This window comes from Ceratotherium simum, chromosome 40, assembly GCF_057802395.1.
Source record: "Ceratotherium simum simum isolate JZ-2026a chromosome 40, ASM5780239v1, whole genome shotgun sequence".
NCBI classification, from domain to species: domain Eukaryota; kingdom Metazoa; phylum Chordata; class Mammalia; order Perissodactyla; family Rhinocerotidae; genus Ceratotherium; species Ceratotherium simum.
The window spans coordinates 6245578-6270239 of record NC_141939.1 but is presented as its reverse complement, the minus strand read 5'-3'; the positions used below and the strand labels follow the sequence as shown (position 1 = coordinate 6270239).

Here is a 24662-nt window from a genome sequence, read left to right as displayed (position 1 = left end):
TCACATATATCTCCTTTTTGATCTTTCAACTTATACTTCATACATAAGAATTTATCTTTTTTTTTTTTTTTTGCTTTAATCTCTATAGATACATACAAATACTACTTAAGTCACTTAGCTGGAAGTACAAAGCTACACCTCTACTACAGTTGAAAATAAGAATTGAATGTTGTGCTTACAACCCAGAAATAACCAGAAAGTTATAATTTTGAATATCAAAGACTTAATACTCTCCTTAACAATAATGACTCTATTTTTACTGATATCCAGTCAAACAAAACTATTCTCAAATAAAAGGAAGATGAAGATTGGACATGTAGTATTTCTCCCTGTAATAATTATTATTTGCCAGCAAGTTTGGGTAAGTCATTTTGAGGAGGAAGAAATGAGTCAGGTACATGTACCCCAAACATCCTTCTAAAGCAGCAATTCTTTCTACTGCTACAAATATCATCTAAAATAGTGAACTGCTATTAAGCATATGAACCTGAATTTCTTTAATTTCATCATGCTAAGCTGAGAGGAGTCCAAGTAAACAATCCTTTTTATACTGACAATAGGAGGGGGAAAAAGAAAAAAAGGAACTGATAATATCTGTCACCAGTGTAGGTCAGTCTTGATATTCTCTAAAGCTGTTCCCACTCCCATTCCTATCTTTAAACTCTGGAGATTCTCTTGATTTCATTACCAAACGCACATTTAGCTAGCCTCTGGCTCTACTATCAATATCTAGTCTCATGAAATAGAACAACGTGTCTTTAAAAAAAAAAAAAAAAAAAGTCAGAGAGTCCTCCAACCTCAAAACACACACACACACAGATAATTTATGAATAAACTGAATCCTCTTATTGATTAGTAAACAGAAGCTGACCTCTAAGAAGGTTTAAAATGCCAATTTTTATGACTCTTAAAAAGTTTTAATTAAAAATGCTTTCAATTTGCTTCCAATGGATTAAATAAAGAACTTCATGTCTTCTAGGCACCACCTAAGATTTCTGACCCATAAATAAAAACATCAGAGAAAATCCAAAAACCTCTATCCTCTCTACAAAACATTTTACTGCCACTACTGAAAAGAACAAAATTGATTCAAGTCTCACTTCTTCATTTCCATTCAAAGTGGAAATAAAAAGAAATGGGTTAAAGAAAGAAGTAAGAAGAAAGAAGGCCATCCTGCCACATATTTGGTTTCCTCAAACTAATGATAACTAAGACAACTTCTGACACATCAATGCTACTTAACAGGAATTAATTAGTCAATGCTACTGGCCTGGTTCAATAGGAGGAGGTGTCTCTTCTTTTTCTGGTACTCCCTGTTCCACAAGTTCTACAGCAGCGCTTAGTTCTATTGGTTCAGATACTGAAAAAAGGGCAGAAACCAAGTTAATAATACTTTTTCAACTGCATAATTTCTGTTAGGATACCCTGTTAAGTATTGAATAAAAACCAGTACAGCAAAACTAAATTCTTTAGCAAGTTTAGAAAACATTTAAATACCAGCCTTATATTTTACAGGGAACAGTTTTTCTTTCTGCTCAAGGAATAGAATGTAAAATTACAGAAGGTTGAGAAGGAAACAAAAAATAAGAATGAAGTTGTGCTTTTCAGAGTTTAATTTAGTTCTTCATAGGGTAGAATCCAGATTTTTCAAACAAAGTACTTTTCCATTAACCTGTCATTTGAATCAGTTGAGAATTATAACAATAAGAAACAAGGTATATGAAGTAAGTTTCAACATGCAATTCTGATTTGTTGACTTCTTTTTTAAAAGACATTCTGTTTTGAAGGTTGTGGGGGGAAAAGCAAACAAAATTGTTTCTAAATCACAGGCTATTTGCTATACAAACCTTCTTTATTTTCTAGCTGCTGTGGTGTTTTTTTCTTCTTTTTATCTTCATAAATTGGTCTTTTCTTTGGCAAAGAGTCTTTCGATGGCACTTCAACACCTGAGGGATAAAATGGAAAACTTCAGGTTTATATTACTTGCATGTCACCTAAAAAATATACCTAAAAAGATAACATTTCATTCACCCTAGAGATATATACCCTAAAATACAAAAGAACCATTCATGGACAAATCTCTTTTTTATATAAGGTATTCTAAAATTTACACACAGTAAAATTCCATGTTTTTGGCGTCCAGTTCTATGACTTTTGATAAATGCATCGAGTATGCAACCACCATCACAATGAAGATGGAGAACAATTTCATCACCCTGTGCTGTTTTGTGTAAGCAAGCCCCACTCACATCCTTCGCCCCTGGCAACCACTGACCTGTTCTCCATTCCAAAAAAACTGATTTTTCCAAAATGTCACAGAAATGAAACCTGACCATCTGGCTGTTGTCATCATAATGGAATTAAGAGTCATCCTCATTGCTGTATGTACCAATACTTCGTTTCTTTTTATTGCTGAATAGCACTCCTGGTACATACATAACAGTTCCTTTATTCATTAGACAGCTGAAGGACACTTGAGTTTTCTAGGTTTTGACATTTACAGATAAAGCTATGAACGTTTATATGCAGGTTTTTGTGTGAACATTTCTCTGGGGTAAATATTTTGGAGTGGGAATAATGGGACATTAGGCAAATATGAATTTAATTTTGTAAGAAACTGCCACGTGTTTTCCAAAGTGGCTTTACAAGTTTGCACCCCCATCGCTAATGCATGAGAGTTCCAATTGTTCTGCATCCTTGCTGGCATTTGGTAAAGACAGGTGTTTTTGGTTTTTTGTTTGTTTTTAATTTATTTATTCCAATAAATGTGTAGTGATATCTCATTGTGGTCTTCATTTGAATTTCCCTAATGACTAATGATGTTGAGCATTCTTTTCACATGCTTATAGTTCCTTGGCAAAGTGTCTGTTCAAATCATTTGCTCATTTTTAAATAGGGTTGTTGGTTTTCTTATTGCTGAATTTTTACTTCTCTTTATATATTCTAGATATTAATCCATTGGCAGATATGTGATTTTCACGTATCTGAATTCTGCCAATGGTGTCTTTTGCAGAGCAAAAGCTTTTAACTGGATTTTACTTATCATTTTTTCCTTTTATGGATTATGCTTTTGAAATAACTAAGCACTCCTTGCCTAACACAAAGTCACAAAGATTTTCTCCCATGTTTTCCTCTAAAAGTTTTATATTTTACATTTAAAACTTTATATTTAAAAGTTGCATATTTTATATTTAGATCTACAATCCATTTTAATTTTTATATAATGAGTGAGATTTAGGACTAGTTTTTTTTGTTTGCATATAGATGTCTAATTGTCCCAGTATGACTTGTTGCAAACACTGTATTTTATCTACTGAATTGCCTTTTACCTAGGACAGAAAAAACAAAACCATATATAGACTCCGTATTCTGTTCTATTGATCTATTTGTCCATCCTTTTGCCAATATCACACTGTACTTATCACAGTCCTCCCTTAGTATTCTCAGGGGGATGGTTCCAGGACCATCCCTCCTCCCAGGATACCAGAATCTGCAGATGCTCAAGTCCCTTACATAAAATGGCATAGTATTTGCATATAACCTATGCACATATTTTAAATCATCTCTAGATTACTTATAATACCTAATACAATGTAAATACTATGTAAACAATTGTTATACTGTATTGGTTAGGTAATAATGACAATAAAAAAAAAGTCTGTCCACGTTCAGTACAAACACAACCATTGACTGTGTTTTGATCCATCTTTTGATCCACCACTGGTTGAATCTACAGATGTGGAATCCGCAGATATAGAGGGCCAACTGTACTGTAGTAGCTTTATCATAAGTTCTGAAATCAGATATTGTGAGTCCTCCAAGTTTGTTCTTTTTCAAAACTATTCTGGCCATTCTAATTTATTTTTTATATACATTTTACAAATAGCTTATAGGTATCTACAAAATATCCTGCTGCAATTTTGACTGGGATTGCATCAAATCTACAGATCAGTTTGGGAGAACTGATATCTTAACAATATCAAGTCTTCAAATCCGTGAACAAAACATCTCTCAATTTACATAGGTCTTTGATTACTTTCATCAGTGTTTTAAAGTTTTCAGCAGAGATCCCATAGATACTAGAATTTTAAGTCTTTCAGTATCTTTTTCTTTTTGGGGGCCTGCTACTGTAACAGACACTGTTGTGAAATTTTTGATTTTCAGTTGTTAACTGCTAGCATTCAGAAATACAATTGCTTTTTGCATACTAGCCTTATCTACAACCTTGTTAATCTCACTTATTAGCTGTAGGGTTTTGTGTTTTTTCAGGGGTAGATTCCATGGTATTTTCTATGCAAACAATTATCTGTGAATAGACAGTTTTATATCTTCCTTTCAATCTATATGCCTTTTATTTTATTTATTTATTTTTTTGTCTAACTGCCCAAGCTAGGACATTCCAGTGCAACGTGAAGTAATCGTGGTAAGAGCGAACATCCTTGCCTTAATCACAATATTAGGGTTTAGCATTCAATCATTCATCAAGTATAATAGTTGTATGTTTTTTGTAGATACCCTTTATCAGAGTAAGGAAGCTCCCATTAATGCCCAGTTTGTGAATTTTTATCATATATATAGATGTTGAATTCTGTCAAATGATTTTTCCGCATCTATTGAGATGATCATGTAGCTTTTCTTTAGTCTGTTAATATGGTGAAATACATTTATAGATTTTGAATACTGAACCAGCTTTGCATTCCCAGGATAAAACCCACTTGGTCATGACAGATTATCCTTATACATAAATATATATAAATATACACACACAAATATACATATATACATTGCTGGAATCAAATTGCTAATATTTGAGAATTTTTGCATCTTTGTTCATGAGGGACACTGGTCTATAGTTTTCTTTTCTTGCAATGTCTTTGTCTCACTATGGTATAAGGGTAATGCTGTCCTCATAAAATAAATTGGATAGTTCTGGAAGATAATGTTGATAACTGGCAATATTACTTCCTTAAATATTTGTTGGAATTTCCCAATGAAATCATAGGGGCCTGGAGTTTTCTTTGTTGGAAATTTTTTAGCTTAGATAAAATATAAATATAGAAGTATATTTTAAAAACAGATATAGGACTACCCAGATTATGTATTTCTTTGTGAGTTTTGGTGGTTTGTGCCTTTCCAGAAAAGGCTCTATTTTATCTAAGCTTTTGAATTTATGAGTATAGAGTTGTTCATAGTACTTGCCTAATCATCATTTTAATAACTACAGAATCTGTAATGCTATCCCTCTGCACCCTTTCACTCCTGATATCAGTAATTTGTGTCTTCTCTCTTTTTTTCTTAGTCTAGAAGTTTATCAATTTTATTATCTTTTCAAAGAACTGGCTTTCAGCTTCATTGATTCTCTATTATTTTTCTGGTTATTATTATCTGTACTTTATTTCCTTCTGCTTACTTCACTCTTCTATTTTTTAGTTTCTTAAGATAGGAAGCTTAGACTTGATTTGAGACCTTTCTTCTTTTTCTAAAACAAGTATTTAATACTATAAATTTCTCTCTAAACACTGCGTTTCCTGTATCCCACAAATTTTCATATGCTATATATATTTTTTCAACTCAAGATACTTTATAATTTTCAATGAGACTTCCTCTTAGACTCACGGGTTAATAAAAAATACGTTGTTTAGGGGCTGGCCTGGTGGCATAGTGGTTAAGTTTTTGCGCTCTGCTTCGGCGGCCTGGGATTCACAGGTTTGGATCCCAGGCATGGACCTATGCACAGCTCATCAAGCTATGTTGTGGAGGCATTCCATATACAAAATAAAGGAGGATTGGCACAGATGTTAGCTCAGGGACAATCTTCCTCAAGCAAAAAGAGGAAGACTGGCAACAGATGTTAGCTCAGGGCCAATCTTCCTCACCAAAAAAAAAAAAAAAAGTGGGTTAATTTCCCAATACTTATGAATGTTTCTCTATACTTATAGAAAAAATATATATACATATATATATATTTCTATTAGTCATTTCTAGTTTAATTCTGTTTTGGTCCAAAAAAAACCATATTGTATGATTTTAATTCTTTTAAATGTTTTAAAGTTTGTTTTATGGCCCAAAAAATGGTCTATCTTGGTGAATGTTTGATATGAACTTGTGGTTAGGTGCATATACATATAAGATGGCTATATCTTTTTCATAAATTCACTTATCATTATGTAACATATCTCTTTATTTTCGGTAATTTTACTTGTTCTGAAGTGTACTTCAGATTAATATAACAACTCCAGCTTTCTTCGGATATCTGTTTTTACCCTTCTAATATATCTGCATCAGCATATTTAAAGTAGACATCTTGTAGATAGTACATAGCTGGCTCTTGTTTTTCTTTTTTTTTTTTTTTAAAGATTTTTATTTATTTTATTTTTTCCCCCCAAAGCCCCAGTAGATAGTTGTATGTCATAGCTGCACATCCTTCTAGTTGCTGTATGTGAGACTCGGCCTCAGGATGGATGGAGAAGTGGTGCCTCGATGCGCACCCGGGATCCGAACCCGGGCCACCAGCATCGCAGCGCATGCACTTAACCACCAAGCCACAGGGCCGGCCCTGGCTCTTGTTTTTCCAATCTCTTTCTTTTAATTGATATGTTTAGACTATTCATATTTAACTCAATTATTAATATGATTAGTTTTAGGCCTATCATTTTATTATTTGATTTCTGTTTCCCATTCCCTTTTTCCTCTTCTTTTGGATTATCTGAATATCTTTTAGATTTCCACTTTAACTTATCTACTGATTTTTGGGCTTAATCTTATTTAGTGGCTGCTGTGGGAATTAGAATATTTATAGCTGACTTTCCACAGTATACTTAGAATGAATATTTTACCTGGCACATGAGCTATTCAGAGGTCAATCGGGGTCTTGGGCAGTGGTTTATACCCTGGTTCAGTTCTTGAAGTTTTGGCTATGCTTCCTTAAGTCTGTTCCAAGCACACACAGCTCCATAGTGAGCCCAGGACTTACGTCAGTTCATAAACAGAATTACAGGATCCTCTTTCTCCAGCTCTCTTCTCTCTACAATTTCCCCTATACTCTCCGCCTCACAGGAGGCCCTTTTTCTGATTGCTCTGGCCAAAAAGACGAGGTCCTCTCAGAATTTTACTCTTTATGTTATGAAGTTCCACACACTGGAACTGCCACCTGGCCACAAGAGGAATAGGAAAAAAGTAATGGGGAGTCCCCTCAAACTCTTCAGATATCACAGACCCCTTTCCCTGGCTCCTCTGGCCAAAGTAAAAGAATGAGTGCCCCACTCAAACGTTATAAAAAATGATTACTCAACAATGTATTCAATTCAAAGTGAACAAAACAAAAATTTTTGCCCCACACTCGCCCAAAGGTCCACAAAAACCACCACTATCATTACTTATCCCATTAATTTTGGACTATAAACAACTGAAATAGAAAACAAAAAAGTAGAAAATCCAAAATGAGGCCACCATTGAAAGAATATAAATTCTACCTTTATCCTACCCTTCTCCTTTCAGAATAAGTGTCTCTAGCAATCTGACAGGAATAGCAGAAAGATAAAAGTAGGTCCTAATTTAACACCTACTCTTCCAAACACTTATTTAGTAGTAATGCAAAGTTTGCCACCATTTAAATATCTTCTGATCATAATTATGATTAATCTGCTATGTTTGCCTTGAACTCTCAAATTTAAGGACTAAAATGACAAGTCAAGGCAAATAAATAGCATCAGGGAACTTGCTGCACATTTCAGAATAATATGCTCACTGCTCTCTATTTAATAAGAGATTTTGGTCTTTGAAAGATACAGTGAAACATGACACAGATAAAACCTTTAATTTGTAATGAACTCACAAAAAAATGAAAACAGGTTTAAAGTGTGTGGTAAGTAGAATAATGCCCCCCCAAGATATTCATGTCCTAATGCCCAGAATATGTGAATATGTTACCTAACATGGCAAAAAGGACCTTGAGATGGGAGAGAGTATCCTAGATTATCCAGGTGAGCCCAATCTAATCACACGAGTTCCTAAAAGTGAAGAACCTTTCACTGAGGTACAGGCTGAGATCAGAGGAAGATGTGACTGTGGAAGAATGGTCAGAGTGATGCAACATTGGTGGCTGTGAAGATGGAGGAAGGGGGTCAAGAGCCAAGGAATGTCAGTTGCTTCTAAAAGAAGACAAAGGAATGGAGTTTCCCCTAGAAACTCCAGAAACAAACGTAGCCCTGCTGACACCTTAGCCCAGTGACATCCATGTCAGATTTTTTTTTTTGGTGAGGAAGACTGGCCATGAGCTAACATCTGTTGCCAACCTTCCTCTTTGTTTGCTGAGGAAGACTGGCCCTGAGCTAACATCTGTGCCCATCTTCCTCTATTTTGTATGTGGGATGCTGCCACAGCATGGCCAGATGAGCGATGTGTAGGTCCACACCTGGGATCTGAACCTGCGAACCCTGGGCTGCTGAAGCAGAGTGCGCGAACCCAACCACTACACCGAGACAGCCCTCTATGTCAGACTTTTGATCTACAGAACTATAAGATAATAAACTTGTGATGTTTTAAGCCACTAAATTTGTGGTAATTTGTCACAGCAAAAACAGAAAACATACTAAGTAAAACAGAAATTTTCATTGCTATTACAGAACGAAGTTAATAAGTCCACTTTTTTTCGATATGGCCAGCTTGATAGCTGGTTAAAAGCAAATAAAAGTAAGATTCAATTAAAAAGTGACTTATCCAAAATGAAAAAGTTAGTATCAGGTCAGTAATTTGTTTTTGTTTTAATTCACAGTTATTATCAGTTTTGAACATCTGCTCTAATATTTTCTCCTAAATAGAGCAAATAAAAAAATTTTGTCAAATTAAGACATGGCAGAGCAAAGCAATGTCAAATTTGATTTGCAAGCAACATTATCAAGTCTGAGAATACATCTTCACCAGTCAACAGTTAATGGTGAAATCCCAGAAGAGAGAGCCAGCTACAAGTGGAATGGTTCTCTATTGTAATCCTTCCTCTCCTTTCCTATAACAAACTTATAAGATAGGTTCCTCACCACCTCTGTTGGGTTACTGACATGGTCTTGCACTAAGGGCAGAAATTTTATAAGACAACAGTAAAAACTGTTTACTGCGGGGTTTTGAATGAAGTCTTTTTTTTTTTGTGAGGAGATGAGCCCTGTGCTAACATCTGCCAATCCTCCTCTTTTTTTTTTGCTGAGGAAGACTGGCCCTGGGCTAACATCCATGCCCATCTTCCTCCACTTTATATGGAACACCGCGACAGCATGGTTTGCCAAGCAATGCGTCAGTGCGCGCCTGGGATCCAAACTGGCGAACCCCGGGCCACCGCAGCGGAACGTGCGCACTTAACCGCTTGCGCCACCGGGCCGGCCCCTTAAATGAAGTCTTTAAAAAAGGAAAATTAATTAAAATGTTCTTAAAAAGTATGAATGTATGTATGTATCTAAGTGTTGAGATTGGTTAGAATTGTAAAACCAGAACTATCACTTTGATAAGACAAATATATTAAAACAAACCAAAGTAAAATGATAAAGCTGGCTGAGAATATGGAGATAATCAGGCTGACCAGAGTTTTCCCTCTCCAGTATCCTATACCTCGTAAAACGCATGGACCTGGGGAAACCTGTTAGCTGGATGACCTGAAGGGTAGTCCCAACAACATCCTAGACCTGAAATCAACTGACTATTCCTCTCATAAGGGATTATTTAATAAACTGTTGTATTTGTAATCAGCATCAAGACTTATGTGTGTTCAGACATTCCATTCACCTTGCAAACTGAGACATTACAATCACGTTCTTACAAATGCTCTTTGCCCGAAGTGAGTTAATTCCAAATTATTTACAAAGTACTTGCTATATGCTTAGTAGTTATAGGCTAAGGGCTACAGAGCAGGTTGAAAACGTAACCTGCTACACATTTCAGAGTAATTATCTAAAAACATCTATAGATACTTACATTCTCTAAGAACACATTTTGGGCTCAACAAGTTTTATATTATTCTAGGTAATGAATGTGGTAACTGATCTTTACCTAAGCAGGTAGCTTTGAAAGATACGGTAAAACATAACACTGTAGCATCTTTTCATGAGATGTCTCAATGAGTGGACTGTGGAGGGCTTTTAATGTTAAGCTAAGAAGTTGAGACTTTTTTATGAATAGACAATAGGGAACCAATAAGAGGGCAAATATCGGGCAAACTATGAATAAGAAGAAGAGAGTAGGGCCAGAGATGCCACTTGAGACCATCTCTTCCAAGCCTGTCCTAAAGATTGATGCTAAATTCAGCATTTTAAATCATAATTCTCATCTAATCTCATAAGTACAAGCCACACTACTCCATAAAACAGCATTTCCGAGACTAGCAAATTACTCCCTGCTTGGTCCCATCCCAATTTCATCGTAAGTGCTTTCAGTCTTTCGCATAGCCATCCTCCTGTCATATCTGATATTTGGGTGCTAGTTGTACTCAAATTTGTTCCCTAACTTCATTTTTTAAAAATCTAAATCCCCAATTAAGAATAAAACTTTCTTAAATCTAAGTGCTATGTTTCTCTAAATTTACTGCTCCCAGCTGAACATCTAATGCATAATAAAGAGGTAGTCACACAGATCAGTTTAAATCTCAGCTCTAGGACCCTCAGCAATCTGTTTAAGCTCTCTGAGTCTCTGTTTCCTCATCTATATGATGGAAATGAAAATACCTATATGAGGAAACAGACAATGTCAAAGGTTTATTATAGTATCAGTTACATACCAAATACATAACAAATAGTAGATATTACTGTAATTACAGCATAAGCACCAAAATCATTGTAATATGAAAATCTGTGGAATGTAGGGACAGGAAACGAAGGGAGGTCCCAACATATTCTTCTCAAAGAAGCAAAGACACTATTTTAAACCATCTTACCTGTCAAAAACATAATTATATGTTCAGATTGTGGTCTCTAAAATAAAAGGAACCAAGGCTCCTTGGGTAAACAGCTGATTCCAGGTTTAGGGCAAAAAACGTGCAAGATGAACCTGAGATATCTTGTGCTACAAAGCAAGGAAGAAGTCAAAGAATACTGTGGAGATGTGAAAAAATCACAGGGACCAACGTGAACGGGCTCCCACTGGCCAAAGAAGGTATAATTGGAGTATTAAAAACATAAATGACTTCATGAGATAAAAACATATCAATTATATAAAACTCTATTAAAATAAAATGATTTACATCCAAAAAAAACAAAATTAAACTCATTGGTCACCGTTGGAGGCTGAAAGGATGCCAATTAATTATTCTGAAAATTAATCAAGAAAAGGAAAGAATTAAGCATTTATCCTGGCTTTCCTGCATGAACTGTATTTCAGGGAACGTTTTCTTTAGAGAACAATTCTAGATAATAAATGCAGAAGGAATGATAAGACTACCACAATTCTGCAGTTCCCAACGAAATACTAGATACAAGCAATGATCACCAATTGGACATTAAGATTATTAGGTGAAAAATCAATGGAGAACTTTTATAATGGACGAGGCTGCCAATACATAAATCCACTGATCTCTCTTGACATCACTTGAAGTGCGACAACCAGATCACATGTCTCCTGACGTGAGGCAATAGGAAATTCATTGCACCACTAGGAAGTAGCCAAGCTGCTAGATCTAAGAAATTACAAGGGATAGATAAGTATATTAGCCAACACCAGGAGAATACAATTAGACAAATTCAGAATATGAGAAACTGCTAGAGAATAATCCAGTATCTCCAACAAATAAATGACATGCCAAAAACAGAGGTGGTAGTGCTACCAGTGACAGACAGACATAACCCAAATGCCACGTGTGGATCTAATCTGGATTCCGATTTGAACAAATCAATTATAAAGGACATTTTGGAGACAAGTGGAAAAAATTAAACATGGGCAGAAAATCAGATGATATGAAGGAATTAATTTTGTTAGATATAATAATATGTACTCTACTTATGATAAAAAATAAAATGTTCTTATCTGTTACAGATACATATAAAATAAAAGTAAAATAATATGGTGTCTGGAATTCCTTTTAAAATACTCCAGGAAAAATAAAATGGGTGGAGGGGGACAAAACAAGAATGGTAAATGTTGATAACTGTTGAAACTGAGTGATGGGTACATGGGGACTATTTTACTATATTCTCTATTTTTGTTTATTTTGGGGGACAAAAAAAAACCTTATTTATAGACATACCATAATTTACACATTTTTATCACAGTACAGAAGTCATCTCCCTAAATAATAAAATTATTTCACCTAGTCTTTACATTTTTATTGGAATTTTCCACAGCATTTTCATAGGAATTCTTCTTCTGATTCAATTTAATTCTTCTTTTGACATACAAAGATATAACTGCATGACAGAGGCTTCCAGCCTATTCAGTTAATTAAGAATACTACTCACCCTGAGCTTGTAGAAGTTTAAGGGTAGCTTCGGCTCTGGCTCTGGCTTCTCTCTGGGATTTAGTCAAAAGTTTCCCTTCTTTTTTCAAGCGTTCTTTTCTTTCTTTTTCTTTTTGCTTTTTCCTTTCTCTTTTTTCTTGTTCCAATCTTTCCTATAAAACAGTACATATCAGACAAAAAGTATGTTAGATTAATGAATTATAAAATTTAAATGTAAAAAACCCAAACTTCAAACAAAGCTGTTGTGATACATGCCAAGTATTATGTTAGGAGACTCTTAATGAAAATATTTTAAATGTTGTACATAATGATTATTAATTAATGTCACATGAGAGCAGACTATGTCTTGGCAATGATATATAAGCAACTTCTGTCTGTACCTGAGGAAATAAAGGTAGGATTTTTTGTACCTTTTCATCTTATTACTTATATCAGAACAATAAGGATTTCTGTACCTTTTCATTTTATTATTTATATCAGAACAATAATGTAACTGAATCACCATACAACTATGAAATTTTGAGAATGAGAAGGTTAGAGAGATTTTATAGAGAAGAGATTTTAAGTTAAACACAATGTCAATGTCACCAACTTCATGAAAACATACCTCTTCTTTACGCTTAGCTTCTAATTCTTCAAGCCGTTTTATACGTTCTTCCTCTTCTCTCTTCTGTCTTTCTTCTTCTTCTTTAAGCTTAGCCAGAGCTTCTTGCATAGCTTTAACTGTGGCTTTGCTAGGTCCTTTTTTCTTCTCTTTCTCTTTCTCTTCCTTTTCTCCTTTCTTTTTCTTCTTATCTTTTTTCTTTTTGTCTCCTTCATTGTCATCTACCAAAAAACAGAGGCAGTTTAAAAAAAAAAAAAAGTCGTTTCCTAAGACAATGATGAACAAACCCCAGAATTCAAGGACCATAATGGGCTAAGGCTGATGCCACCAGCAGGCTAGGGTCTCATCAAGACATCCTGAGCACCTGGGTACTTGAGTACCCAGAACAGCTCAGAAATACCCAGCCTCCTTAAAAGCCTACAATGCTGGCGCAGCAGGGAGAAGATATACTCCATCTCTTAATTCATAGTGTTTAAATTCCTGCCTAAATTCCATAGCCAGTTTTGCTTCTATAAGATGGGGATGATAAGAATGATGCCTACCTTAAGGGGATATCACGAAGATAAAATAAGAAAATGGAGATAATTATATTCCAAGAACTCTACAGCATTATGCTAAAGAATTAAAGATTATGAAGCTACTTTCATGGTGTTTCTCCTCAAAGATGTCCAGATAATAAAAATTCGAGTACTTAAAAAAACCTATGACAATTTTCCCATTAAAAGTTTTCTAGTCTAAAGAAAAACTATGTGAATCATTTGCTAACTATTTTCATTCTGAATAAGAGAGGGAAATTTTAAAATAATTTAAAAAAAATTTTTAAAAAATAGCTAGAAAGCTTATTTTTCATTAGTTCCTTCTGGTACAAAACCATGGCTCACTAATGCTTAAAAGATTTTAACCTATTTTACGATATTTTTACTTTCTATTTCATAGATTGAACTGGATTTTTAAAAATAGGAAAGAATTCAGATATTATCTGACACTGAGTTATCAAAAGGAAGAATAAATTTTTCACTGGGCAACTTCCAGTCTTTATCGACAGCAAAAAATTGTTTTTGACAGTGATATTCTATAAAAATCCTAGTGTGCAAACCATTTGAAAGATATTTTATACGATATACATAAATGTTTGACAATGAAAATCAGTTCAAAGAATACTTAGATGTAATTTTTTGAAGGATTCTTACAATTAAGTACCTTTATAACCAAAGGACAAATAAAATGATTTTTGGGCATAATGATCAAAACTGAGACTAAATATGAATCCAAGCCTTTTGGCCTTTCTTCGATAATATTACCAACCTTCGGCAGCTATGGGAGTCTCTCCTTTCTCTTCAGAGACAAGGGTTGCTCCAGTATCAAGAGTCACTTTGGATTTTACAGCTTCCTCTTCAGATTTCTTTTGAGAGTCTTTTTGTTTACTCTGATCCTTTTTACCAGTTTCTAACTCTTCTTTTTCTTTCAGCTTCCGCAGTTTTGCCTTTTCTTCATCTCGCTTTTTTCTCTCACGCTCTTTCTTTTCTGCCTTCTTTTGGGCCACTGTCTTAATTTTGAAGGAAGAGTCGTCATCTTCATTTCCACTCTCTACATTAGGGCCTGGCTTATTTTTTTGATTTTTTTTCTGTCCTTTTCTAGACTGCAAAAATTCATCTGATTCATCACCACTTTCACCTGAGGAATTTACTCTGGAACGCTCTTTAATTCTTTTACTGTTATCCTCATCCTCTTCTGACCCATCCCACTTCTTATTTGATTTCTGAGCTTTCCCTTTAGCTTTTTTAGAAAGTTTATTGAAATCATCATCATCATCATCACTCCCAGAGTACATTTCCACTTTTGGTTTTGCAGTCTTTTTTGATTTTGAGTCTTTATCTTCCAACTCTTCACTATCATTATCATCAAAACTTTGTTTTTTGCCTTTCTGTCCTTTCTTTTTTTTATCTTGTTTTGAGATGGATTCTTCTTCATTATTTTCTGTTGGCTAAAAAATTTCCATTGTTACAAATATTAACAAAGTTATGTTTTATTTTTTAAAATAATTGAGACTCCTCAGAGTCACGTACTTAATTAAGTACACATAGTAAAAATTTTCAAATTAATTTCAAAATAAGGTCCTTTTTATAAGAATATAAAATTCAACCAAGTACCAAAACCCAGCCAACGCCTCAGGCACATCTCACATTCACCGTATATTTCAGAATCCAGGTGCTCTGAAGCACGCACTAACCACCAGTCCAGATTTACTACGTGCTTCAGATGACATACAAAGCCGAAGGAGGAAATTAAAAGAAGAAAAAATATCTATTGCTTTTCCATTACTTTTAGGCTTACCCAAATTCAAAGACTGCAACAGAAATACTATGGAAAATTGGAGGTGAAGATGGGAAATATTATTTCTCCAAATGTACCAATTTTATGATAGGCGACATACCACAAAATACCTTTAGATTCCCAAATAAAACACGTTTATATCTGTGGGAGGTTTTAAAATACATTATTTCTTTCCGAAAAATTGTTTTCCCTCTTTGGCATTAGAATTTACAGAAACTTTTAACTAACATACACATTGCTCAAAGTTTCCAAAAGCAGCTCCCCACAACTGGCACTAGGAAGCACGAATGGTAAACCCATCTGTCGTTCACCTTTACTGCAGCAGCTTCTCTGTCAGCTTTGATGCCTTGAGCTTCCCACGACAATTCTTCCAGTTCTTTCAGGATATCATCTTCACTAGAAAAGGGTTAAAATACATTTTGAGGCATTGGATTAGTTTAATAAGTGAATCTAGTACCAAAGTGAATAAAAATAAAATATATTTAAAATATACTTACTCAAAGTCTTGCCTCTTTTTTTCCTTTTTCTTTTTCCCCTTTGACTTTTGAGGTTCCTGTTCCTTGGCAGCACCAGCTCCTTCTATTTCTGCAGCCAAGGCATCAAGGTCAACGTCATCTTTGGCACTTAAATGAAAACAAAGAAGATCTAAATGTTACTCAAAAGCAAAATAATCTATCACATTTACTTACAGATAATTTTTTTTTTTTTTTTACCATTTTAGCCTTTTTCATGCATTAGCAGCCCACTGAGAAAAATCATTTGGCTAATTCTTTCATGATAACACGAGTTATATCTACTTATCAGCTTCCCTGCACCTGCCTCGATCAAGTTTCTGAGTTACACTCAAATCAGAAGAGCTATAACGAAGAGCTCCAGGAAAAAAATCCAGGTAATCAAGAAAAGGAAATTAACTTTTGTTGATACCAAAGTTTTTTGTGTGTTTGTCTAAATGGAGTTATTTACAAAATGAAGAGAACTTAAAAGATAAAACAAGTCTTAGTACTTGATTATTAATAACAATATCTAAGTATTTGGATACCTACGCATTCTTACTTGGAAGAGCAGAAATATTAGAGCTGGTCTATTTTAGACCTAGTCTATTATCTCATTATACCAATGGGAAAACTAAGCTGCACAAAGTTCAAATGCCTTGAACAATATATGACCACACATACAAACCTAAATGAATTAGGAATGAGTCACTAAAAATACATAAAACACCCAAAAATCCAGAACCAAATCTGCTCACAATCTTTTACATTCCTGGTTTTACTTCTGGTTCCAGCCCACAACATACTCACCTACCAATATTACTTGGAGTAAACAAAACTAAGTTCCAGTTAAAACCTACAGAAAACCATGACATCAGTCAGTCTGAGATGTGCAAGCAGAAAAGGTGGATGAATCCAAATAAATGACAAAACGAGAAAGCAAAGACCTCATGCAACACAACCCCACTGATGGATACGTTGGATACCCTGTTATAAAGATGCTTCATTTCAGTAAAGAGACTTTCTAAAGAGAATAACTTTTAACTATATGATAAATATAATTCTAAGATTATGTAACAAGACATTGAGGATATAGGATTTATCCTCAAGAAACTTAATAGAAGAGACAGCAAACCAGTAAACTAGGAATTGCAAAATGGTAAGTGCCACAAAGTAAAGGAATCTAATGCTTTTATAAATAGTTGGCCAGAACTGAAATACGTTCCCTTTTGTCCTATGTCTTAGACAGTGTATTTGAGAAGGATCACAGAACACGGAACTGCTGCACTGGTGGTGACTTCCTAAAGCACCAAATCCAAAATGAGAAAGTCAGACACGTCCTGGCAGAGGAGAAGCCTGGAACCAAGTACTGAAGGAGGAGGAACAGGAGTTAGCCAGGCAAAGGGAGTGCACATATCAGACACAACGAGTACAAAAACCTACAGGCAATAAAGTCCTGACTGAGGAGGACTCATAAAAGGGTATCTGAACCAACAGAGAAGGTTTTTGTAAGTTATGGATTTCCTAACCCCACCCAAGATCTAGGGAACCAGAAACTGGTGGGGGCAGCTAGGTAGTGTATTTCTAGCAATCCTTTTAGGTAACTGTGGGTCAGAGTTGAACAGCTATTATTTTCTTTGTAAATGAAGAAACTAAGGCACAGAGAATTTGCCCAGGATCACACAAGGCAGAGCTGGGATTTGAACCCAGTAAGCTATACTCCATAGTCAGAGCTCTTAACCTTGCTGACAATCAAATTCTCATTTTAGAAAGCTACCTGTGGTATAAGTGGCAGGGCAAAATCCCAACTGGTTAGGAAGCAGGAAGACCAACCAGTTAGGGAGCTTGTTTAGTTAATTGTGATAAGAAACGATGAACACCTGACTTGCAGCAGTGGCAGGAAAAGATGAAGATATGAGTCAGATAAATAATAAGGGGATCAATCAGCAACACTTAAGTGACTAACTGAATGTATACACAAAGGAGGAGTGAAGATTCAAGGATGATTCTCAGGTCTCATCAAGTAACAGAAACCTAAATCTGGCCCAGCATCAGCCAGCAATATCTCCAAGGGCATCTGTGCCAATATTTTCCACTACAGCAGCTTCTGAGAACAGAGTGAGATGGGAAGGTGGTTAATGATTGAAGCTTGGCATATCACTTCCAAAAATTTGCCAGCCCTCATCTAAACTATATTGATCTCATCAAAATAGCATGTGATTGGCTATAGTTCCAGAATATTCATTAACAAACATCCCTAGAATAATAGTATATAGGACTACATTTGTATGCTGTTGAGTCTGAAAGGCTTCTTCTGGCTAGTAGTAAAAGATTATCAGTTTTTGAGTGCTTGCTGTTTATCAGGCATTGTACTGACCAACCACTAGACATAATATATATCTGTCATTTAATCCTCATAACAACTCTATGAAGTTAAACTTAAAGATGATAATTTACAAAAGGCCACCCAGCTAGAAAGTAGCATACCAGGAACTCAAGCCCCAATCTGACAGAACTGTACTGCTTTCCTAGAAAATGCAAAATAAGCAAGTTTCTGAAAATTGTTTGAAAAATTCAAACATAGCTACAAAACATATCAATGATACACAACATGACTTATAGAAATAAAAGGCAATTTTCTACTATACTCAACTCAGTGTTTTCATAGGTCACATTCCTCCACCATCAAGATAGAAAAAATGTTATAACTTAATGGCCTTAAAAAATGAAGCTATTAAAAATATTGTGTGTAGTTTAAGAAACAAACTATTTTCTAAAGTGGCTTTACAGTTTAATATTCACACCAGTAATGTATGGAGACATCTATTTTTTCCACATCCTGGCGAGTATTTGGTATTAGGCTCCTGTTCCTTTAAGGTGTCCTCACAGATGTGTGGTGGTATTCTCATCATAGTCTTCACTTGCATTTCCTTAAAGACTAGTAAAGGTAGACACTTTTCCTTGTGTTTATTTGGCATTCATATATACTATTCACTGAAATGTCTCTTCAAATCTTTTCCCCATTTTCTAACTGGATTGATTTTCTTTTAATGCTGAGTCTTGAGAACTCTTTATATGTTCTCTATATGAGTCATCAGTCAGATATGTGGTTTACATACATTTTCTTCCAGTCTGTAGCTTGTCTTTGCATCCACTTAACAGGGTTATCAAAGCAAGAATTTTGAATTTCCATGAGATGTTATTTGTCAAGCTTTTTCTTTATGGACCATGCTTTTGGTGTCATGACTAAGAACTTTTCACTAAGCCCTAGGTCCTGAAGACTTTTCCCTGTTATCTTCTAAAAGTTGTGTACTTGAACGTTTTATATTTAAATTTATGATCCATTTTGATATTTTTTTGCCTATGGGTACCCAACTTTAGACTAAAGCAACACTCTAGACTATCCATCCTATATTGAATTCCTTTTGCACCTTCGTTAACAATCACTCAGCTGTGCTTGTAGAGGGCTATTTCTGAGTTCTCTATTCTGCTCTACTGATCTATGTATCTTTCTCTCTGACACTAACACACTGTCATGATTAATGTAGCTATATATTAAGTCTTGAAATCAGGTGGCGTGATTCCTTCTCTCCTTTATTCTTATCAGAATTGTTTTATCTATTCTTAACTCCCTTGACTTTCAAATAAATTTTAGAATAATCTTGTGTGCATCTACCAAAAAAAAAAATCTTGCTGTAATTTTAATAGAAGTTGTGTTAACTGCATGTGAATTTGAAGAGAACTGACATATTTATTATATTGAGTCTTCCAATCCATGAACACAGCATGTTTCTTCACTTATTTAGATCTTCTTTGATTTCTTTTATCAGTGTTCTGTAATTTTCACAAAACTAGTATTTATGTAATTGGAAGTGGTATTTCAAATTTCAGTATCTACTTGCTCATTACTAATATATAAAAATGTGACTGAATCTTTTTATGTTGATCCAGCAGTATACTGCAACCTTGCTGAACTCACTTATCTAAGATTTTATAATAGATTCAAGATTTTTCTAGACATATCATGTCATTTGCATATAAGAACAGTTTTATTTGTTCCTCTCTGATCTGTATGCCTTTTATTTCTTTTCTTTCCTTATTGTAATGGCTAGAACAAGTGCTATGTTGAACAGCAGTGGTGAAAGTGGACATCCTTGCCTTGTTCCCAGTGTCTGGGGAAAGCAACTAAACACGTCAGCTGTAGATTTTCTTGTAGATATTCTTCGTCAAGTTTAAGACATTTCCCTCTATTCCTAGTTTTCTGAGTTTTTATCATGAATGGGTGAGAACTGTCAAAAGCTTTCTGCATCAATTGGTGTAATCATGTAATTTTTCTTCTTTAACCTGTTAATATAATGGATTACATTGATTGATTTCTGAATATTGAACATGTCTTGCACTCCCTAAATTCATCCTACTTGGTGATGGTGTATATTTCTTTTTATCTAATGCTAAGATGTACTGGTACTTAATAATATTAGCTAATATTTCGTTAGCAACTTCTGCCCTCTATTCATGAGAATATCAGTTTATAGTTTTCTTTTTTTGTATACTATCTTTGACTGGCTTTGATATCAGGATAATACCAGTTTCATAACAAACTGAGAAAGGTCTCCTAGTTTCTGGAAATGATTATACAGAACTGGTGTTAATTCTTCTTTAAACATTTTGTAGAACTCTCTAGTAAAATCAGAGTCTGGATATTTATTTAAAGTTATGAACTCAATTTCCTTAACACGTGTAAGGCTATTCAAATTGTCTATTTCATCTTGGTGAGTTTTGATCATTTGTACTCTGAAAAATTAGTCCATTTCACCAAAGTTATCAAATTTACATATATAGAGTTGTTCACAGTATCTCTTTTTATCCTTTTGATATACATCTATAATGATATCCTCTATTTCATTCCTGAAAAGGCCTGTATCTAGTAAATAAATTGAATTCACTAATTAACAACCTTCCAAAAAAACAAAGCACGAGGCCCAGGTAATTTTACTGGTGAATTACAGCAAAAATTTAAGGAAGACAGGATACCAACTCTGCACATTCTCTAGAAAACAGAAGCAGTGTCTTCTTAATTCATTCTATAAGGCCAGCATTACCCCAATACCAAACCAAAACCATACCCAAAAACAGCATAAAAAGGGAAAACTACATATATCTCTCATGAACACAGATGTAAAAATCCTCAACAAAATATTAGCAAGTTAAATCCAACAATGCATAAAATGAATTGTACACCATGACCAAATGGGATTTATTCTAGATATGCAAGGTTTGAATAGGAAATACTGTGAAAAACTGTATGACAACAAATTAGATAACTTAGACGAAACGGACAAATTCCTAGAAAGACAAACTACTAAAAGTGATTCAAGAAGAAGCAGAAATTCTGAATATACCTGTAAGTTAAACGGTTATTAATTTAAAACATTCCCACTAAGAAAAGCCCAGGCCCAGATGACTTCACTAGTAAATTCTACAAAACATGTAAAGAATTAAAATCAATTCTTCACAAATTCTTCCAAAAAGAGAGAGAGAAGGGAACACTGAGGCCAATACTATTCAGATAACAAAGCTAGACGGAGACATCACAAGAAAAGTACAGATGAATATTTGTATGTATATGCAAATATTCTGAACAAAATACTATCAAACCAAATCTAGCCACATATAAAAAATATTATACACCACGACCAAGTGGAATTTATTCAAGGAATGCAAAGCTGGGTTCAACATATGAAAAAGCAATGTCATCAACCACAGCAACAGGCTAAAAAAAAAAAAAAATCATATGATCATATCAATTCATACAGAAAATGCATTTTACAAAGTCCAACACTTATTCATATAAAAACACTCAGCAAACAAGAGCAAGATCTAAACAAAGAGAAAAATGCCCCACGTTCATGGAAGACTTAATAATTTTGTCAAGATATCAATTCTTCCCACCTTGATCTACAGATTCAATGCGCTCCCAATCAAAGCCACAGCAAACCATTTTGTAGATAGACAAACTGATTCTACAATTTAAATGGAAAAGTAAGAGACTTAAAATAGTCAACATAATACTGAAGAACAACAAAGGTGGAGGATTCATTACCCCATTTCAAAACTTACTACAAAGCTACTATCAAGACAGTGAAGTATTGGTGAAAGAACAGACGTGGATTATTGCAACAGAACAGACAGCTCAGAAATAGAGCCACACAAATACTGTTATTTGATCCAAAACAAAGGAGAAAAAGCAATTCAATGGAGAAAGGATAGTCATTTCAACATCTAGTGCTGGAAGAATTGGTTGTCCATACACACACACACAAAAAGAACCAAGATGCAATATTGTAGACCTTGGGTTTGGCAATGAGACTTAAGATAAAAAAACAAAAAACAAAAAAAAAAAACAAAGGCAGAACCCATGAAAGAAAAAATGATAATTCAGACTTTATTAAAATTAAAAACTTCTGCTCTGAAAAGGATACTGATAAGAAAATGAAAACACGATCTACACACTAGCAGAAAATATTTGCAAAACACTAGTGGCTAAAGGACTTGTATCCAAAATATACAAAAAAACCTCCTAGAACACAAATATAGGAAAAGAATCCAATTAAAATATGGGTAAATATCTTAACAGTCACCTGACAAAAAGACACATAAATGGCCAAAAAAAAGAAAGTTTAACATCATTTGTCATAGGAAAATGCAAATTAAAACAAGGAGACAGCACTACATACCTATCAGAATGGCTAAAATCCAAAAAACTGACAGTATCAATTGCTGGTGAGAATACAAAATGGCTGATTCTAGGATGGGGGCAAGATATATACAACATAAGCCTGGAGCATCTTTTAATGCCAGAAAGTAAAGAAGTGACTAACCTCTCTCCTCCCGGCCACCCTCCCCCCAACACACACACACACACACGAGTGTATAACCAAGGGAATGTAGGAGCCAAATGAAACAGCTCTCAATGGCCAATGGGAGCAACAAATTAATTTGTTAATTAATTAGAGAAATAAATGAACACAGTAACAGATTATAAAGCAAAGTATAAAATATTATTCACAAGTCCATAGTGATACAGCCAAAAGATTAAATAAATAAATGAGCATGAGACAAATCTCCCACACAGAAGAATTCTAAATAAATTATGCAGACACTCAACCCTCATGGAGGTGCATCATAATTTCCCATTCGCTTCTTAAGTGTGGGCTGCACAGAGTGCTTCTTCCAAAGAGTAGAGTATGGAAAAAGGGAGAAAAGAGTAATTTTCCATTGTGAAAGCCTGACAAATACTTCCTCAGCCAGGTCATCAAAGTCAACATCAGTGATATGTTAAAATCAGAGAAACAATCACAGATGAGAAGTCTAAGGAGAAATGACTACTAAATGTAATGTGGTGTCTTGTATAGGATCAGATATAGAACATAAGGTAAAAAATAAGGAAATCTACACAATATATGTACTCTAGCTAGTGACATATTGTCTCCTTAAGTATAATATATATACTATGCTAATATAAGATGTTAGTATTAGGAAAACTCAGTGTGAGATATAATGGGACTCTGTACTTTCTTCACAATTTTTATGTAAATCTAAAACTTCTAAAAGATAGTTTATTTTAAAAGCCCGAGGGGGGAAAATCCTACCATATAATTTAAAATCACTCCCAAGAAAATAAAATACTTTGGTATAAATCTAACAAAACATGTTATAGGACTTCCATGCTGAAAATTACAAAATGCTGATGAAAGAAATCAAAAATAACCTAAATAAAATGGAGAGATATACCATGTTCATGGACTAGAAGATTCAACACAGTAAAGACGTCAATTCTCCCCAAAAAGGACATTCAGGTTTAAGGCAACTCCAATCAAAATTCCAGCAAGTTTTCTGGGACATAGCTAATATAGACAATTTATATGCAAAGCCAAAAGAACCAGAATAGCTAAAACAATTTTGAAAAAACAATAAAGTAAGAGAAATCACTTTACCAGATTTCAAGTTTAAATATATAGCTACAATAACCAAAACTGTGTGGTACAGACAGAGGGACAGATACAGAGTTCACAGAACAGAAGAGAGAACCTCAAAATAGCACCCATAGAAGTACAGCCAACTGATTTTTGACAAAGATGTGAAAGCAATTCAAGGGAGGAAAGACAGCCTTTTTAACAAATGATGCTGGAGCAAATGGACATCCATACATATAAAAAAATGAACTCCAACCTCACTACTACTACAAAAATGAACTCAGGATACATGACAGACCTAAATGAAAAACATAAAAGTATAAACCTTTTAGAAAAAAAAAAATAGAAAATCTTTGGGATCTAGCACTAAGCAAAGAGTTTTTAAGACTTGAAATTAAAAGATCCAAAAAAAAAATTGGACATCAAAATTAAAAACTTTTGCTGTGCAAAAGACCATGTGAAGGCAATGAAAAAACAAGCCAGTGGGAGAAAATACTTGCAAACCACATACATGTAAAACGACTAGTATGTAGAATATATAAAAACACTCAAAATTCAATAGTAAAAATCCAAATAATCCAATTAGAAAATGGACAAAAGGCATGAAAAGTAATTTTGCTGAAGAGCATTTACAGATGGCAAATAAAGGATGTTCCACATCATCAGCCATTTGGGAAATGCAAATTAAAATCATAATGGGATATCATTATATACCAAACAGAATGCACCCCCCCCCCAAAAGCAGTGGTAATAACCAATGTTGGCTAGGATGTAGAGAATCTGGATCACTCATACGTTGCTGGTGGAAATGTAAACTAGAAATAGCT

At 34.4% G+C, this 24662-nt stretch overlaps 1 protein-coding gene across 2 annotated transcripts in view; it reads right to left on the bottom strand.

The window, feature by feature from the left end:
* EIF5B (eukaryotic translation initiation factor 5B) overlaps positions 1-24662 on the bottom strand; it is an 83469-nt gene that overhangs the window by 42374 nt on the left and 16433 nt on the right. For both annotated transcript variants that reach the window (XM_004435851.3, XM_014791666.2), the window contains exons 2-8: positions 15866-15991; positions 15680-15764; positions 14340-15018; positions 13038-13255; positions 12432-12582; positions 1848-1946; positions 1271-1360 (exon numbers count right to left, since the gene is read on the bottom strand). In XM_004435851.3, the coding sequence (XP_004435908.1) occupies positions 1271-1360; positions 1848-1946; positions 12432-12582; positions 13038-13255; positions 14340-15018; positions 15680-15764; positions 15866-15991 (1448 nt within the window). The remainder of the gene's footprint in view (positions 1-1270; positions 1361-1847; positions 1947-12431; positions 12583-13037; positions 13256-14339; positions 15019-15679; positions 15765-15865; positions 15992-24662) is intronic.